Raw genomic sequence first — 20,000 nt, 5'->3', positions numbered from 1 at the left:
GGCTAGTGCAAAGGGGTTAAATGAGCTAAGCTGGTAAGTAACGGGACCTTTGAGCTTGATAATGTTTTACTCTCACGTTCATCCTGAGAGACTTCTTCAGGAGTGGCCTGATGGAAGGGAAGCAGGATCAGGGCAACCAAACCTCCAAGGGTGTTTTATATATTTACTTGAGATAGAGATAGTAGAGATAGACAGGAAAGGTGTGGGAAGAGTGAGACACTTAGAAGGATCAGGAAACGACCTCAGGTCCCCGATTAAATGGTACGACACCATAGCCCACTGAGACATTGCACCCCCAAGCTAGCTTTTTTTTGTTTGTTTTTTTGCCCGCCATTTCCAAGATCCTAGCCATTGTAATGGAGGCATGGTTTGTTCACTTCACATTTCGAAATTGGCCAACATTCTCCTCTTAACATGTAAAGAGTTCATGATTTTCTTTGACTGTACTGTACTGCACTGTACTGTACTGTACTGCATGTGTACAGGCAAAAGTAACCCAAAGGCAAAGGTGGATGGCCCTGATTTTAAGGAATAGAATGCATTTCAATTTGCTCTTCCTGAGCACAGGTGTTTACTAGGGATGGCACAAACTGCACCGAAAACCGAAACCGTACCATTCACACACATACCGAACCGAACCGCCCAATCCATCGCAAACCGCAATTCATGTACTGCCCAGAAAAATATGTGAAACAGAGATTCTAGGAGTATCTTATCCAGTCTGTCTGATTAAAACATTAGCGTATAAGACCAAATCAGAGTATGACACAATTAAAATCACACCATTTTCACATTATAAGCCTATACAAACCACATGTAGGATATTTAGTGATAAGTCTGATTCTATTAGCCAGTGCACCATTTATCATGAACTAAAAAAAAAAACGTAGAGAACCGAAAACCGTGACCTTGACACCGCGATATGAACCGAACCGTGAACTTTGTGAACCGTACCACCCCTAGTGTTTACAGGTAAACATAGGTGGCTGTGTCTGAAATAGAGATGCACCGGATCCTGATTTTTAGGATCCTGACGGATACCGAATCCACTGCTTAATCCTGCCGGATACCGGATCCTACAAAAGGGTTGAAACACATAACCTACTTGCACCGTGGGCCCTTTTTATTACGTTGGCTCAAACTATTTTTTAGACTCATTGGCTTACTGCCACACTGCCTGCAACGGCCGCTTCCAAAGGGCTTTCACTCCATGCAGCGATTGGGGTTGTGAAAGACTGACTGAAAAGCCTAGGCTACGTAAAAACTAGAGATGCACCAGATCCTGATTTTTAGGTAACTGCCGGATACATCTCTAGTCTGAAATGGAAAGAAACATTATTTGTTGTCATACTGACTTCATTGTTCAGTAACTTGTACACTGAACAAGTATGAAGATAAAACCAGTTTAAGGTGGCCCAGCTGACAGACACACAAATAAAATCTGGGATGTTGAAAGCAACACGAAGGACGAATCTACATATGCCTCCTTCAAAACAGTGCAAATCAGAGGTACATTGAAAAATAAGGCAGCATTTTATTTTGCACTTTGATTCAGACAACCTTGACGATGACTTGCTGTCTCATCCCTTCAAAGGCAGCATGTTTTTTTCTGTTTCGGACACAGGCAGGCCTTGGGATTTGGCTGATTACCTGGAGGGAGATTTGTGCTAATTAGAAACTGACAGATTTGTGCATGGGTGAAATTAATATGATGTGACCTTTCACTCTCTGAAGCGGATAGTGGTCTATCTATCTGTCTGTCTGTCTGTCTCTCTGTCTGTCTTCCTGCCTGCCTGTCTGTCTTCCTGTCTGTCTGTCTGTCTGTCTGTCTGTCTGTCTGTCTGTCTGTCTGTCTTCCTCCCATCCTGGAAGCCTGTCTCCCCACCTGTCTGCCTGCTTAACTCCCTGCCTGTTTGCCTGCCTGCCTGCCTGTCTGTCTGTCTGCTTTCCTGTCTGTCTGTCATCTGTCTGTCTGCCTGCCTGCCTGCCTGCCTGCCTGCCTGCCTGCCTGCCTGCCTGCCTGCCTTCCTTCCTGTCTGTCTGCCTATCTGCCTGCATGTCAGTCTGGTTAGCTGCGGGACAGCTTTAGCTACACGAGTCTAAATGTGCTAGTGAATTTAAGAACCTCTAGCATGCTGGGAGAGGCACAGATCTGTGACCGCTCGGCATTTTGGAAACAATTGAATGAGCGGACCCACGTATAAGTCATGTCTATCTGTGCCTTTTTTTCGCCGGTATTTCCTGCTGTTTCCTAGTAGGTTCTATGGGGCCTCCAGCAGCACTTTGATGTGTCTCATTTGCACATGGAGTCAATAGAGAGGATGATTTACTTCTAATGAGCCTCCCACATAGCCCTGCACTTCTGCACTTCTCCCTCGCTCTCGTTTTCTCATTTTCTCGTTCTGTCTCTGTCGCTCTCACTCTCTCTCCCCTTCTTCTGTAGCATGTTTTCCATGTTCTCTATCTCTGTCTCCCTCTACAGTGTAATTTCCACGCTCCTCTCTCTCTCTCTCTCTCTCTCTCTCGCTCTCTCTCTCTCTCTCTCTCTCTCTCTCTCTCTCTCTCTCTCTCTCTCTCCTCGTTTTCATACTCTTGCTCTGCATGTCATGAACTCTCTCACTTTTCATTCCACCTCCCTAGAGTGAAGAATGTCTCCAAATGAGGAAGCTACACTGTAACTTCAATTTGGCATACCACACATCCATACTCACCTCTCTCTCTCTCCAAATGAGAAAGCTACACTGTAACTTCAATTTGGCATACCACACATCCATACTCACCCCTCTGTTTCTGTTTCTGTTTCTGTTTCTGTGTCTCTCTCTCTCTCTCTCTCTCTCTCTCTCTCTCTTTCCCTCTATCTCTCTCTCTCTCTCTCTCTCTCTCTCTCTCTCTCTCTCTCTCTCTCTCTCTCTCTCTCTCTCTCTCTCTCTCTCTCTCACACACACACACACACACGCACGCACACACACTGACACTCCACACCCCACACAGCAACAACAACAAATAACAAAATGACACAACGGGGAAAATTGGAAATGTCACACGGCTGTATTTCAAATCAGCCTACACCGCCTCCCAAACTCAACCCAACCAAACCCAGCCAATCACCCCCATCCCCATCCACACCCACCCTAAGTGACTCACCCAAGATGGCCACCACCTCATCGTCCTGGATGACTTCCAGCGACCCCGACACCACGAAGCAGAGGCTGTCCACGCTCTCCCCGGCGTGGTAGATGAGGTCCCCTGGGGCGCAGTGGATGGTCTGGAACTCCATAGCCAGCGCTCGCAGGCAGCCGTCGCTGGCCAGCCGGAAGGCAGGATGCTCCTTAAACACCTTCCTGTTCAGGTGCACACAGATGTCGGCACGCATGTCCTTAGGACAGATCTGCAACACCTGGAGGAGGAAAAAGAGAGGGAGAGGAGAGGAGAGAAGAGAAGAGAAGAGAAGAGAAGAGAAGAGAAGAGAAGAGAAGAGAAGAGAAGAGAAGAGAAGAGAAGAGAAGAGAAGAGAAGAGAAGAGAAGAGAAGAGAAGAGAAGAGAAGAGAAGAGAAGAGAAGATGAAACAGAGCAGGCGATGCAAAGCTCATAGGTTTTGCCCAGATAGGAAAAGGTAGTAAAGGAGAAGAGATTTGACAAGAAAAAAGAGCAGAAAGAATTCAACGTTACAAGGGGGGGAAATAAAATAAAAGAAAGAGGGAGAAACACAACAAAACAGAAGAACTAATCAAAAAACATGGCCATATTTTGGTGTGCAAGAATCTGTGATCTGGCTACACCGTGTCTCCCGAGGCGCCTCTAAACCTTCAATCTCTGAGCATTCCCTGCTGCAAACCGAGTCAGCTGGGATGCGGTTGTCAGGGTAACCTCATCCTCATAAAACTCCTGGAAGGCAAGAGTGACTCGGCGGAGGATCAGGGCCATTGAATTTTACAATGTTAATGTGAGAGGATAGAAACCAATAATATAGGAGTATTCAATTCCATTCCCTATAGTGTGGAATCAACACTGCCAAATGTATTGTGCAGGATAGCAGGCTGGAGATGACGGATGATGGGAACATTTGATCTTCTCTCTTTCTCACATCCCACACCAACCCCCTTCTTGTCTGGTCTTGGAACTGAACTATTCCTCCCACCTCCACAAAGTGAATTTTGTGTTAATTCCAGTCATTAAGTATGGTAGAATAGAACAGAATAGAATAGAATAGAATAGAATAGAATAGAATAGAATAGAACAGAATAGAATAGAATAGAATAGAATAGAATAGAATAGAATAGAATAGAATAGAATAGAATAGAATATATAGGCTTTATTGTTACAAAAAAATACATTTGGTTAGTTTTACTCTCTAAGTGCAAAATGCACCAGATTTTGTTTCGTCACTCCCTTCCCCCTCCCTGACACAGTTCCTTTCTCATCTCACCTCCCTTTTCTTCTCTCTCTCTCTCTCTCTCTCTCTCTCTCTCTCTCTCTCTCTCTCTCTCTCTCTCTCTCTCTCTCTCTCTCTCTCTCTCTCTCTCTCTCATCTTCTCACCTGCCCCAGTACCCTCACATCCACTTGTCTCCCCCCCCTTTCCTCCCTTGTCTTGTCGTCTTTCCGACCCCTCTTTTCCCATCTTTACATCATCCCTATCACGAAGCAATGAGGAAATGGATTAGACACTGGGTAGGAACAACAACGGCTGTACCAAATCATCAACACAAGAGATCTCATTAACCATATCAGTAACACCTTATCTACAGAGTCACTGTAAGAAGTAAGCCGTTCAAACGTGATGCAATCTGTCACACACACTGACACAGAGCAACAGTGTCAGACAACAGAAAGACAAAGACAGACTGACAGAGAGAGAGAGAGGGAGAGGCTGAGAGGAAGTGTGAACTAGAGAGAGAGAGGGAGAGAGAGAGAGAGAGAGAGAGAGAGAGAGAGAGAGAGAGAGAGAGAGAGAGAGAGAGAGAGAGAGAGACAGAGAGACAGAGAGAGAGAGACAGAGAGACAGAGAGACAGACAGACAGAGAGACAGAGAGGGAGAAAACAAACCCACAGCCAGACACCCATATAGCCACATAGCCAAAGTCCAACATCATGCACAGGGAGAGGAGAGGAGAGGAGAGGAGAGGAGAGGAGAGGAGAAGAGAAGAGAGGAGAGGAGAGGAGAGGAGAGGAGAGAAGAAGAGAGGAGAGGAGAAGAGAGGAGAGGAGAGGAGAGGAGAGGAGAGGAGAGGAGAGAAGAGGAGAGGAGAGGAGAGGAGAAGAGAAGAGAGGAGAGGAGAGAGAAGAAGAGAGAAGAGGAGAGGAGAGGAGAGGAGAGGAGAGGAGAGGAGAGGAGAGGAGAGGAGAGGAGAGAGAAGAAGAGAGAAGAGGAGCGGAGAGGAGAGGAGAGGAGAGGAGAGAAGAAGAGAGGACAGGAGGGGGAAGAGAAGAGAGGAGAGGAGAGGAGAGGAGAGGAGAGAAGAGGAGAGGAGAGGAGGAGTAGAGGAGGAAAGAAGAGGAGAGAATGGAGGAGGAGGAGAGGAGGAAAGAAGAGAGGTAGGGTAACGTGGGGAAGTAAGACTGACACTACGTATACACAGCAGCATGCGAGGTAATAAATTGGGCTTACAGTTTGCGATACCTTTTCTGTGTCTATGCCTCGCGACATGGACCAGGTAGAGGCGATGTAGTCCATGACGCGCTCGCTCAGGCCCTTGGGCACCTGGTAGAGCTTCAGGAAGTCCCGCACGCTGTTCAGCATCTCGTGGTAGCGGTTGGTGTTGGCGTACATCTGCTGGAAGATGGTGGTGACGTTACCGAAGATGGTGGCGTACAGGAGAGCTAGAAGAGAGAGAGAGACACAAGAGAGATGGGTTTACAGCACTGTACCGTACATTTACAGTTACTGCACATTTACTGCACTGATGCCTGAGCTGGCTCAGAGCTTGGGTAGACTCTAAGGCAGGGGTGTCAAACTCATTTTGGTTCAGGGGCCACGTACAACCCATGTGATCTCAAGCGGGCCACACTAGTGACATCATTGCCAAAAAAACTTTAAAATCAGGTGTGGGACAGTAAATTGCATAAGTAGTTGTCTTCATCAGTCACTGAGAAATTCCCAGCGTCCACAGGTTGGACGCTGAATTGGCTCTCATAGGGTACTTGATTTCTCCAAATTTCTCCAAAACCTATGAACAGCATTACAGTGAATACTGAAGCTGAAGAACCACTGAAACCATTTTTGAAGCATTAAAAGACACATGCTCAAAGACATATTGATCACTGTTGACGTTGTCTGACTGTTGCTTGAGAATATGTCTGGACGTGTCTGTGTTTTGAGGACGAGATGTATGATTGGTGTTTGGGAGTAAGTGTGTGTACTTGTGTTAGTGAGCGTTTTTATTGTGAGAATAAGTATGTACGTGTGTTTGTGTGTATTGAGCACAAGTCCTCTGATCGTTGTTGTGGAATGTGAGTGTGCACAAGAGCCAGTGTGTGTTTCGCCTATCTGAACTCTGTTTGCTGTCTGAACCCGTGTGTGTGTGTGCTTATGCATTCATGTGTGTATGTACATGTACGTGCGCCTGTGCATGCGCGTGGGCGTGTATGTTCGTGTGTCAGGGTGTTTGATGAGGTGCTTGTGGGCGTAATGACTCCTTGTTGTGGCGCTGTGATGGCATGCTTCATTGGCACACATTAAGACTAATGAAGAGACTTTGAGCGCAGCAGGCGCCAGCCTTCCCTATGCCTCTTCTTTAGAGTTGTCCTCTCCTTGTCTATCTCATTCCCTCTTTTTTGTCTGTTTCTAAGGTTATTCTTTCTCCCTCTGTCTGTCTTTCTCTTTCTTTGTCTCTCTTTTTCTCTCTCGCTCTCTTTCTTTTTTCTATCTCCAGGTCTGTATTTTTCTCTTTCTGTTTTTCTTTCTCCCCTCATTTCTCTAACCACCCCCCTCTCTCTGGGCCACCATCTACTCTCGCTCCTCGTGTTTGGCTTTTCTTGCTGTGTCTGTGCCTGTCTGTTTTTTGCCTCAGAGTTTGTCATTGGTCTCCTATTTCCTCTGGTCCCCTCTTCTAGAGGCCTCAACCTTCTCCTTGTGTCAACATCCACTCGTTCTCTATGTCTCTATGTTCTCTATGTCTCCCTATTTACAGTACGTCTCTCTCTTTATCTGTCTGTCCATGTCTCCCTTACTCCCTTTCTCTTTTTGTATGAATCTGCTTGATCTCTTCTTCTCTGTTGTCCTATAATATCCTGTCTTCTTCTATTTCTTTCTATCCCTCTTACCACCCACCCTAACCAACTTCTACCCCCTGCGTTCCACCACCCACTCTCTCTCTCTCTCTCTCAATTTTCCATCCATCCTGCCCACTTCAGCTGGCTCCTCAGGAGTGGCGTGTATTGTATGGTGTGGTGAGGTGAGGTGAGGGGAGGTGAGGTGAGGAGAGGTGGACTCATTGAAGTGAGTGAGGCTTGAGGGGTTGGTAAGGTGTTGTATGGGTTGAATTTCCCGAAAAGTCTCTCTCTTCAGCACTCCTCTTCACTTCCTGAACAGAGTGGCCTGGCCAGCCGCACGTGATCTTTTTCCCCCCTCTTAAGCCGCGGAATTACTAGAGTGCTTAAATAAAAAAACATTGCTCTACCCCCAATCCCCCATTTGTGTCTGGGCTTCGTCTGTGGCAGATGACACTTACTGTACACAGATGAGGGGAGAGAGGAAGAAAGACCCAGAGAGAGAGAGAGAGATAGAGAGAGAGAAAGAAACAGAGAGAGAAATGGAGACAGAGAGAGAGCGGGAGAGCACGAGAGCTGGAGAGCTGGGATCTCCAGAGCGGATATATATAAACAGAGCGGCAGTGTGAGCGCGTGGCTGTTTATGTAGAGCCGTACACACGGCTCGTGAGTAATGCACCGCACATCACGACTGCAGCGGCGAGCGGGTTGTCAGGCTCCGTTAAACAAAAGAGGCGACGAGAGAAACGAGCGGACGCTTGCCGAGTGAACTTCACTAGGTCAGGGCCATTTTTTTTTACATCTGCCAGAAACTGACTCTGGGGCCAGGGCTGGACTGATCATCTGGCAAAGCGGGCATTTCCCAGTGGGCCCGCACCCCGTGGGCCCCTATTTTCATAAATGTAAAAAAAAACCTTTTTTTAACATTTCTGAAAATAGGGGCCCACGAGGGCACGGGACGCACCGGTGAGTCAGTTCTGCACCACTAAATTTGAGGGGCCCCTTTAAGCCTTATGTCTCCCCCAGTCCAGCCCTGTCTGGGGCTGTGTGTGAGACTGCCTGGCTGGCTTGCTGGCTGACTGGCTGTTTCTTGTCCAGTGGATCATGTGTGAGAGAGAGGAGGATAAGAAGAGGATAAACGGCAAGACTTTCTTAGTGTTCTGAGTCTTGTTTTCTGTAATAATGTGACATGATGTGTCATGACACCCAAACAATGTCAACTTGACATTCTAAAAAAAACTGACAGCAAACATTATGACAACAAACATCAGTGATGTTCCTTTGTGATGTACTTTATTTTAGTGTTACATCTATTAGCACTAATACATACAATGTTAATGCCTGTACAAGTAACTTCTAAGGCAAGTACTAAGCAAAATCATATTGGTAATAAAACCCCTAATTGCATGAACAAGATATTGGCGAATACATGCCTAACAAATGTTTGATTTTGCTTAGTACATGCCTTACAAGTTACTTATACAGTACAGGCATTGACATTGTATGTATTAGTGCTAATAGATGTAACACTAAAATAAAGTGTTACCTGTCATTCCTATGCTGTTTACATGCCACCCTTACGTAAACCCCTTCAAATAAAGTGTTGTCGGATAAAGACTCAAGAGTAAAGCAATCATCAGGCAAGATATGACTTCATCAATAATAGAAAGTGGTTTGTGAGGGGCAATAGAACACAGTGCATATGCGCTCTATCAGCTATTTGTGTGTATTGTCTGTGGGGCTGTTTGCAATTCTAGCTAAATCTTCACTGAACCTACAGCAGTGATGAGAAATGTCACGTTGCAACAGCTTTGTGTTTTTTTCCCCTTTTGCATACAATACAAGCTTACATAAGTGCAATGGCATCAGAGGTGTTCACACTTTCTTTGCCTGCTCCAATCACACAAAGCTTCAATAAACAATGCAACACCAAATGTTGACTTTTAAGGACAGACATTGCTCTTTCACACATCAGCCCACGCAAGAATTTTTATGATCACACATCCTTAAAACACGCACACACACACACACGCACACGCGCACACGCACACACACACACACACACACACACACACACACACACACACACACACACACACACACACACACACACATATCCACACACCCACACAAAAGGCAAGTGAGTCTATAGCAGGGGTGTCAAACATACGGCCCGCGGGCCGCATCCGGCCCGCGGGAGGGTTCCATCCGGCCCGGATGTAAAAAAAAAAAAGTTTTTTTTAATTTTTAATTTTTAATTTTTTTTATTTATTTTTTTTAATGAAATAGCCGAAATGCGCAATTACGGCCCTCGGGGCAAAATCGAAACCTGCATGACATTAACCCAATGGTCCCTCTGTTACACTGTATATATGTAGTAAAGTGCACCTCACACTTCTATTATAAATAGTGAATTTGTACTGTAACAGGCATTTCATAAAGCTCATAATATAGACCTCATATATAGAGATAAAATGTTAATACTTCTTATTTGTATTGTATTGGTATTGGTTGTAATTAAATAATAAATATAATAGGATTTGTATTGGTTCCTAATAAGCTCAAACTGGAAACGGGATGTTAGAATGCGTGAAAATGCAGGAAATTACATATAAGAAATACAAAATTTTATGGGGGTAAACCCCCAGACCCCCGGCTAAAATGAACTGTCCCATATTTCATTATTTGACGGTTGCCAATGAATGAATGAAGTCAAGGAAATTTTGCATAGGATTATCAGTATTGCATTGCTTTCTACATATTCAACACACTTAAAACGTGATAGTACTGAACACTAATCCTCTGCTTTACGTTTTTTTTTTTTTTTCCGCGATGATGTTACTAATGCGGCCCGCTTGAGGTCCACATGGGTTGTATGCGGCCCCCGGACCAAAATGAGTTTGACACCCCTGGTCTATAGCGTGTATTGGCGGTAGAAGAAAAAAGTTAATTCAGTGCAATAACTTTAGAAAATTGGAGGCCAACAAGATTTCACTTGACCAGAACACTGGTAGCCCCTTAATGCACGCCGTATCTCTAGTGGCACGCTGTAATAGTCATTGAAGTAACATAGTACTACAATACTATGACATAACACAGGGCCTTTAGTAATGCCCTACAACTTGGTCATTGCCATTCTGGTAACAGCAGATTTATAATGCTGTGTCTTAACAGGTTGAGTCAGAAGCTTCAGATAGCAGATTACGTATGTCATAGTTGTGGGAAAGGGGATGTCACTTTGGCTTCCCCTTGGTGTTCTCAGTCCAGGATGGTGGACAAATAAACGACTAACGTTTCGACGTGGTGCGCTTTCGTCAGACTCTGAAGTAAACGCATCAAGGCAAGACATTAGTCATTATGCTTGTGCCACAATAAAATAAAGTCTTTGAGTGCTATGTAAGTCATGTCTAGCCCGGTCTTCTATAAGTGGACCAGCTTGATCTCATGACTGTGGTATTTTAAAAGTGATCTGATGTATACAGCATTCGGTTACTCAACCCTTAGCACATTTAACGAGTCCTGTATGCGAGTTGACAATGCCCAGTCACTTCCCCTCTTTACATACGTAGATCCCGTTGAGACACAGCGTTATAAATCTGCTGTTAACAGAATGGCAATGACCAAGTCCTTGTGCATTACTAAAGGCCCTGTGTTATGTCATATTAGTGTAGTACTATAAAGGTAGCTAACTTCTCAATGACTATTAAAGTGTTCCACTATGGGGCTACCTGGATGTTGAGTAAAGGCTGCAATCGGCTCTCTACTGTCAATGCAATGTATCTACTGTACTGCCCAGAGATCCAAGATAATTTGATACGAGAGAGAGAGAGAGAGAGAGAGAGAGAGAGAGAGAGAGAGAGAGAGAGAGAGAGAGAGAGAGAGAGAGAGAGAGAGAGAGAGAGAGAGAGAGAGAGAGAGAGAGATGCTCATCTGTAAAAAAAAAAACACACACAAAAAAAAACACAAAAAAAACACCCAGAGGGACCTGACAGGAGTGCGTCAGCAGATGTGACTGTGACCTTAATGACTGTAGGCCTCTGCTGTCATATTATAGCTTCCTGTTCTGTGCTTTCTGTGCTGTTTTGTATACCTGGAGGGCACTTTGACAAAATGGCTGTACAGTAAGCCAGCCATCGCTCCAGCTCCAGCCTCACCGGGCTAAAAACTGTACTAGAAGCAGCAGTGGAACACCTGCCTCATTGTCATGGCAACCGCTGGCCGTGTTCTAGGCGGGAGATGGGGAGGTTCCGAAGAGGTGTTTGGGGGATGTTCAGCTCAGTGTCGTGTGTGTGTGTGTGTGTGTGTGTGTGTGTGTGTGTGTGTGTGTGTGTGTGTGTGTGTGTGTGTGTGTGTGTGTGTGTGTGTGTGTGTGTGTGTGTGTGTGTGTGTGTGTGTGTGTAACTGTGTTCTTCGAATACACACTTACGAGAACTTGAACCAAAATACACACAAGAGAATTACTGCAACACAGACCTGGAGGCAAAACACCCAACAGGGAAATAAGTGAATCGTGGGTATATCATTTTGAAACTTTTGACAATGAATTGTGTCACAACCACTCAAGAAATCACCAATTAAAACGCACAGTCGCAGCTGATCCATGACAGCCTCGACATTCGTTTTCCATCAGTGGTGAAAGTAGACGGGTGCGCACAAGTGCGCAGTACCGGTATAACATTTACAGCTGGTGCGCAGTACCGGTAAGAGAATAGGTTTAATGCTGTCCAAAATCCCACATGTGAAAAAGTAAGGTCTGCTGTTTCAGTAGAAAACACGTACATCCACACTATGTCATTTGAGACAAGTGTCGTCCTATGAGGAGACACACGAAATATAGTCATGCAGCGATTATAGATATGTAATAGTCATGTTTATTTTGTTTGTTTATTGTTTGTTTGTCGGTGGTGTTGGGGGGTAGCACGGTAAAAAAAAAACGAAAACTACTTTCTCTCCTGTTTACCATTGATATTTTGGAAATGATTCGTTTTCCTCCAAATACTCCACGCTCTCATTTTGGACACACTGACTGGATCTATGCAAGTCCCCATAGTGAAGTCAAGTCATGTGCTTTTATATGTCACATACACTTTTACATGTAGTGAAATGTTGGTGTAAGATAAGTCTAAAATCCTGATAAGCAAGTTAAAATAGCCCGGGTTTAAATAACATGACACATTTGCTACGTTTACATTAAACATTTAATTCAGAATTAACTGACTTTAATTCTGAAGAAAGCTTAATTCCACTTTGAAAACGTCATGTTAACACCTCTTAATTTGGAATTAAACGAAAGATAAAAGTAATTTCGGCAGAACTAAATCCGTCATGTAAACATAGCAATTGTCAGTCATGTTGTTACGCCTGTGTGTACTGTATGTGTGTGCCACTGTGTTGTTGAAGATGATGAGGCCAGTAATGTTGTTGCAGCCTCTATCAGCAATAAGGAGAAAAAAGACATTTTTTGTCACAATGTGGTTTGTTGTCTGCGTGTGTGTGAGTGCGTGCGTGTGTGTGTGCAAATGGTCTCATTTGTAAAGAGGCAAAAAAACGTGTCTCTCGGCCACCACCATTTAAAGCACTAGGACACTGGACTTTGTACTAATCGCTGTGGTGTCTCTCTGAAGAAGCACACACGGACGCACGCACGCACGCACGCACGCACGCACGCACGCACACCTTTCATCTCACATTCACATGGCTTTTTCTGTTGTTTTGAAGTCGGTGTGTCAGGGGCCTAATATGTATTTATGAGTCTTCTTCTCTTACTGTGTGTGTGTGTGTGTGTGTGTCCGTGTGTCCGTGTGTGTGTGTGTGTGTGTGTGTGTGTGTGTGTGTGTGTGTGTGTGTGTGTGTGTGTGTGTGTGTGTGTGTGTGTGTGTGTGTGTGTGTGTGTGTGTGCGTGCATGTGTGGACCTCCTGGGATGTTGTGTTTTTCCCCTCTTCCCACTCCCCATCATGCACCTCATAAATAACAGATAGGCTTTTGTTAACTCTGAAATAGTATGTGTGCATTTGCTGCAATGCTCGACCCACGCCCCCGTGCATGAATGTGAATGTGAATGTAGCCTATGTACTGTAGGCCTAAGTGTCACCATTTTGTTCCCGGAGAGAGGGGGGCTTAAAGATGGCAGTACATTTGAGATAGAAGTGACAAGATGTTGCAGCCACCCGCCGCACAGCACTGAAAAGCTGTGTGAGGAGTGATGAAGTGTGGAGGGGTGAAAGCTCCATGTAATCCTTCTCCTGAAAGTACTGTAAGGGAAGGAGAGAGGATGTTTTTTTTTGTCTTTCACTTCCCAATGTCTCAATGGGACCCTATGACAGGAGGATATTCATATTCTTTGTCTATATTTTTTTCATCTTGTTTATTTCTTTTCCACTCTCTCACACTCTGACACACATGCATTCACAGAGAGAGAGAGAGAGAGAGAGAGAGAGAGAGAGAGAGAGAGAGAGAGAGAGACAGAGAGAGAGAATCAGTTTTCCTAAATAGCAGTATACATGGATTTTTTATTTTGTTTTCCCCTGGCTGCGTGAACCTGGCTAGGCACAACTCAACCTCTGATTGTTGGAAACCGCTATCGGTCAAAAAAATTAGCTCACATGGCTGCCAATATCTTGGCCCTCCTCACAACACCATGTTTATAAACAAAAAAAGCCATGTATAATGCTAACCCGACCCTGAACCTGACTCTCAATCTAATCCTAACTTGATGACTCTGATACACATAGTGCGAGCAAACTGCAGGGGGTACTTGGAAAAATGTAATAAGGTATGGAGCATAGTCAACAAAAGACAACAAAATGGCTTAGGGGGTGCGCGAGATAAAAAAAAAGGTTGGGAAATACTTTTATTTTTTAAGTTTTATTTTCTGAGTTTTTAAAGGTGCACTGTGTAACATGTTTAGTAGTCTATTTCCAGAATACATGCTGCCCATTCACTAATGTTACCCTTTCCAGAAACACTTACCACCACCATCAAATTCTAAGTATTCATTATGACTGAGAAAATTGAATTTTTAATGCAAAACTTACTGGACTTTGGTCATACTAGTAAATATTAATTTATTATTTAGTAAATATTCATGAAAAGATCAAACTCTCCAAAAAGGCAGCACTGTTTCAATGAGTAGCATAGTTGCAATACCTTCTCTGGCCACCATCTCACACAGTAAATAATCCATGTGAAGGGCTGATGAACACCATAGCCTTGTCACATTCACAAAGGTTACACAAATGTAACTACTAGCCCTCTTCTGAGTAGGTGGAGCCCCTGACAAACCACCCCGCTCTCCCAGGCGGATACGCACACAAGCATGCACGAATGAACACACACGCAAACACACACGCGAACACACACACGCAAACACACACACGCAAACAGAGGGGATTCTAGGCTAAGTTGGGGCCCCAAGCGAAAATTCTAAAGAATGAACATTCGCAACATAGAGTGCTTTTACATGCAGTTCAGTATCCCGAATAAGAGGCATATCCCGGTTATGATCATATTCGGGATAAGGTGTTTATATGAGCACAGAGTGTAATATCCCAGTCAACATTCTTGGCCGCATTAGAATTCTCTTCAAATGCGTGTAGCCTGGATACCAGCAACAGCGTTCCATGGGAAGCCCCTGTATTCGGGATAAGGTGTATACATGCGTCAGTATCCCGACTTCTTTCGGAAAACTCCACCTAGCATATCCCGATTTCTCAGTATCCCGAATAAGGGCTTATTCGGGATACTGAAGTGTTTATATGCGCAAACGCAAATTCGGGATACTTAATATCCCGATCATATTCGGGATACTGAACTGCATGTATACGCACTCATAGTTAAGTTATTACTTAGCTGTTATTCACCATCTATAGGCTTGGGGGCCCCAAGCGCCTGCCTGCCTAGCCTGGTGACAAGATGCGCCTCTGCACGCAAACACACACATGCAAAGACGCGCACACGCACACACACGCACACGCGCACACACACACGCACGCACACACACACACACACACACACACACACACACACACACACACACACACACACACACACACACACACACACACACACACACACACACACACACACACACACACACACACACAATACCACTTGTCATTAGTAACTTGTCATGATTCTGAGTGAAAGGCAAGAGCAAAAGATAGAGAAGAAACGAGAGAGAGAGGGAAAAAGAAAAAGAGAGAGAGAGAGAGACAACAACAGAGCAATAACAAGAGAAACAGAGTGAGAGTTGAAGAAAACAAAAACAGGAGAAAGAGATACTCGATTGAAAGAAAAGGAAAGAGATAGAGAGAGAGAGAGAGAGAGAGAGAGGGAGAGAGAGAGAGAGAGAGAGAGAGAGAGAGAGAAAGGCAGAAAGGATAGAGAGTGAGATGTACACCACAGCTCGAGGGGGGGGGGGGTGCAGGAGTCTGGGAGCCAGGAAAAAGAGAGAGAGATAAAGCGAGTGACACATCCCTTTGTAGTGTGTGATGTGCAGGTTCAAATAGCATCTGGGTTGTAGGATGATTAAATATTCTGTCACATATATCCCCCTTCACTCGCGCTCACTGCACTGACAGCGGAAAGAGACGCACATTTTATCTGACCCCGTTTCCCTCCCGGAGTTACCCCACAAAACAAGCACCTTTATCCAGCCGCAAATCCAGCTCGAAAGCCCTGTTAGCCCCGTGAAATATCATTATATACGTACGTGTATATACCACACACTTTTATTCAGAGTGGGTTCAGAGCTAGAACAGAATGTCTTGCGCGTACTGCAGGTAGCAGTCTTTGGACAAAATAAACGTGTTCTTGTTGTTGTGGAATGGTGGCTTTCGTAATGGAGTAATTTAGCCAGAGAAAGGGGGATTTGTTTTTTTCGTGCTCATCTACTACATGAGTTTGTCTCGTGAACACTAGATTAGGAGGTAATGGGTGTGTTAACGAACACCTTCAGTCTAGATAGAATCTTATCAGTGTTTCCATCCTCATATTTTATACAGTAAGTACATTCTTTGACATTATGACTAATCTATGAATGTTGCACTTGCACTGTGTAACAGAGAGTAACTTAGGACTCATTTTCAAGATAGCTCATTTTCAAGATCATTTTCAAGTCTATAATAGATTTGTCTTGAGTGAGTTTATTATTATGTTATGAGGCGTAATGAGGTGCTGTATTCTGAGTATCAAGGAACATATTCAGCCTAGACACACAGACTTAGCAGCAGTGTTTCCATAAAAAAACATTCTCTCTAATTACTTACCGTATAACACAATGAAATGAATAATGAACATTTGGCTATCTGTGAAATTTGCCTCATGCAGAGTAACATGAATTAGGAATGGAACCAGTCCTAATGAGGGGAGAGCTTATGAACAGGGGTGTGTTTCTCGAAAGCTGTTAGCTGTTAGTTGTAAGCAGTTAGCAACTTGGGTAGTTGTCAATGGGAAATTGCATTGCAAACAACAAAGTAGCTAACATAGTTAGCATTTATGGTTTCGAGAAATGCACCCCTGCTGGTGCCGAAATGGCAGAGGAGTCACGGTAACTTAAGCGAATAAAGAACCCGATACAGAATAGCGAGAAATGGGAGTTTTACGACAACGAGCAGGTTTCCATTATCATTAGAATGTTGTTTTACTCTGTGCCAATCAGGATATAGTCCTTTCTTGCACCCCTCTAAAGAATTGATTTCTTAGCTACTTCTAGAGATTGGCTTGTTTTGTTTGATTTGCATTAAAAGTTAGATACCCAGCTCCTGCTTGCATTAGTGGACAAAAACAAGAGAGTGAACTATTGAACTATCCAAAAAAAAAGAGATTGAGCGCTTAAGCTATAGCCTGATGACTTTTAAGTGTAAAAAAGGGCTATTTTCTCTCAGTGTGTGTGTGTGTGTGTGTGTGTGTGTGTGTGTGTGTGTGTGTGTGTGTGTGTGTGTGTGTGTGTGTGTGTGTGTGTGTGTGTGTGTGTGTGTGTGTGTGTGTGTGTGTGTGTGTGTGTGTGTGTGTGTATTGAGGGGGTGTCTAAGCAATCTCCGGGCATACAAATTGAATTTAAATGCTCTCTCAGGCCTGCGGTGAGGTAAAACAAATTTCCATAGTTTCAAATTCCTCATTAATGGAAAGAAAATGGCCTTATCCTACGCACCATCACAAACAGAAAAACACACCGTGAAGTAATGGCTACCATAACCCGCCTAAATGGCCTAGAGCTTTCTGCTGCTCTCACCACCCCAGTGGTACATAGAACTGAGAGATGGACTACAGCAGGCAAACACAATATCATTATCTTGTGTCAGAGGATTGGAACATACCTAGCACATGCACATGGTTTACATCTGTGATCTTTACTTGGGCTGTAACAATACTGGGGTGCCTTTCTCGAAAGCATAGTTTTTAGCAGTTAGCAACTTGGGTAGTTGCCCATGTGAAATTGCGTTGCAACCAACAAAGTAGCTGTCGTAGTTAGCAACTACGCTTTGAGAAATGCACCGCTGTATTGAACCATGCCGTGCCATTTGGGGCTGTTTCCTTGCATGGGTAAGGCATAAATGCAATTGTGTTGTGTGCAGTGACCACTGTGTGCTCTGGAGTGCTGCGTCAAAACGATCAATCATTGTGTTTCTAATTCACAAAATGTTCCAACTTTTCTTGGAATCCTGTTGTATTTCAAATTGCTAATTAATTATTTGCTACAAAATGATGCTCGAATGAACCTCTAGATTTACGGCTGGGTTCAGAAAAGGGTTAGGTCCAGAGCTACCCAGTTTTATGCTTTGAGAGAATTTATGTCACTTGTGGCATGGTATGTCCAATACGTGATTGAAAGCAGACAATTCCCCATATCTATTCAGTCATATATCCCTAGATGTGACTTGGAATTGATAACAGATGGAGAAGGCAGTCATTGTCAAGGGTCGGAGCCCGTTACATCGTCTCCGGACGGAAGACGCTAATGAAGTGAGGTCAAAGGTCAGATGCTGTTCCTCTGAGGTCACCTGAAGGTCATAGGGTAAAACTGGAGGATCAATAGAGTCAGAAGAGTTGTGATGTTACAAACGGAAGGAAACGTGTAGTATGGTCAGAAGTGTGTGGACAAACAACACACACACACAGATAGGCAGACACACAAATACAACACACACACAAACACACACACACACACACACACACACACACACACACACACACACACACACACACACACACACACACACACACACACACACACACACACACACACACACACACACACACACACAAAGGATGAAAAAGCCATGTGGCTCCTATGCAATCAGAGCATAATCGGCTCGAACAGCACTCATACTGACTCGTGATTAAATAGAGGCCACAATTAAAGCATGTTTACTCAGGACTAATGAAGGGCATGCTCCCAGCACAGATCTAAACACACAGACACGCACACACACAGACACAGACACACACACACTCTCATTCTCTCTCACTTTCTCTCTCTCAATCTCTCTCACGTGCACACACACACGCACGCACGCACGCACGCACGCACACACACACACACACACACACACACACACACACGCATCCACACACACTCTGACCCACTGTGGTGTGTTCTGCCGAGGCTTGTTTCTGCTTCCATTTGCCACAGTGTCCAGTATTGCTTCCATGCAACCGTTCATCCTTCCATCTACATGTATTCATTCAACCTTTTGTCCACCCCTCCTTTCAAACATCCATCCTCTCCAGATTGAGTTGAGACCATCAGCTGTTTTTTAATTGGCGTCATTATGTTTCACCTACCTGGTCAAGTTAAAAGCATAATGAATTTTCCACCCATAATGTATGACATGATTTTGAAGTCGCACTGTAAAAAGGTGCCTGTGACTCCATGATACGTATACTTCACAATGTATCTCTCCATTTGTCAGAATCTGTAGCGCGGGCCCTGCCGTGGCCTAACGGTAGGGCACTGGGTTACTATGCCGGCAACTCGGGTTCGATTTCGGCCCGGGTCATTTACCAATCCTCCCCCTATCTCTCTCTCCCACTCACTTCCTGTCGCCTCTCATACTGTCCTATCGAAATAAAGGCAAAAATGCCACTAAAATACTTTAAAAAAAAGCAAGAGGATTTTTCCACCCATACTGTATGATGTGATTTTGAGGTCGCACAGTAAAAAGTGCCTGTAATTCTATGATATACTTCACTACGTATCTCTTCATTCGACAGAAACTGTAGCGCGTTTTTTGACAGTCTCATTTCAATCCACGTTAGCAATGCAATTTCCCATTTGCAAATGGTGAGCTAACTGGTATGCCATCTAGAGACACAACCCTGTTTTTTTTGTGCAGCGTTTTCACCCAACGTACCATACAGTAGGTCCGGTATTGATGGTATTCCGTACCAATTTCCATATTTAATTTGTAATAGCCGATGGATGCGCAGTCGTGTGCACTGCCACTGCTTCCCAAACAGAGCTTTCTAGAAAGGGCTTACGGGAAAAAGTAATCAAATCTCTTATCTGGTGCGTGAGGGAGAGAAGAGCAGAGCTGAGCTGAGCTTTCCAGGCGAAATGAGACGTCATCTGCCTCTCTCAGACTGCCTCTCTCTGTGACGGTGCACCCTCTCCCTCTTAATGATAATTAGCCTACATCAAATAAGACGCAAGCATGTACACACACACACACACACACACACACACACACACACACACACACACACACACACACACACACACACACACACACACACACACACACACACACACACACACACACACAGACATAAGAACACACAGACATGCGTAG

General features: G+C 44.4%; 1 protein-coding gene across 1 annotated transcript in view; it reads right to left on the bottom strand.

The window, feature by feature from the left end:
* kcnh1a (potassium voltage-gated channel, subfamily H (eag-related), member 1a) overlaps window positions 1–20,000 on the bottom strand; it is a 140,941-nt gene that overhangs the window by 62,774 nt on the left and 58,167 nt on the right. The window contains exons 10-11 of the mRNA XM_063191892.1: window positions 5,608–5,819; window positions 3,145–3,397 (exon numbers count right to left, since the gene is read on the bottom strand). Coding sequence (XP_063047962.1) covers window positions 3,145–3,397; window positions 5,608–5,819 — 465 coding nt within the window. The remainder of the gene's footprint in view (window positions 1–3,144; window positions 3,398–5,607; window positions 5,820–20,000) is intronic.

Source organism: Engraulis encrasicolus, chromosome 24, assembly GCF_034702125.1.
Source record: "Engraulis encrasicolus isolate BLACKSEA-1 chromosome 24, IST_EnEncr_1.0, whole genome shotgun sequence".
NCBI lineage: Eukaryota > Metazoa > Chordata > Actinopteri > Clupeiformes > Engraulidae > Engraulis > Engraulis encrasicolus.
This window is presented reverse-complemented; position numbering and strand designations above follow the sequence as displayed.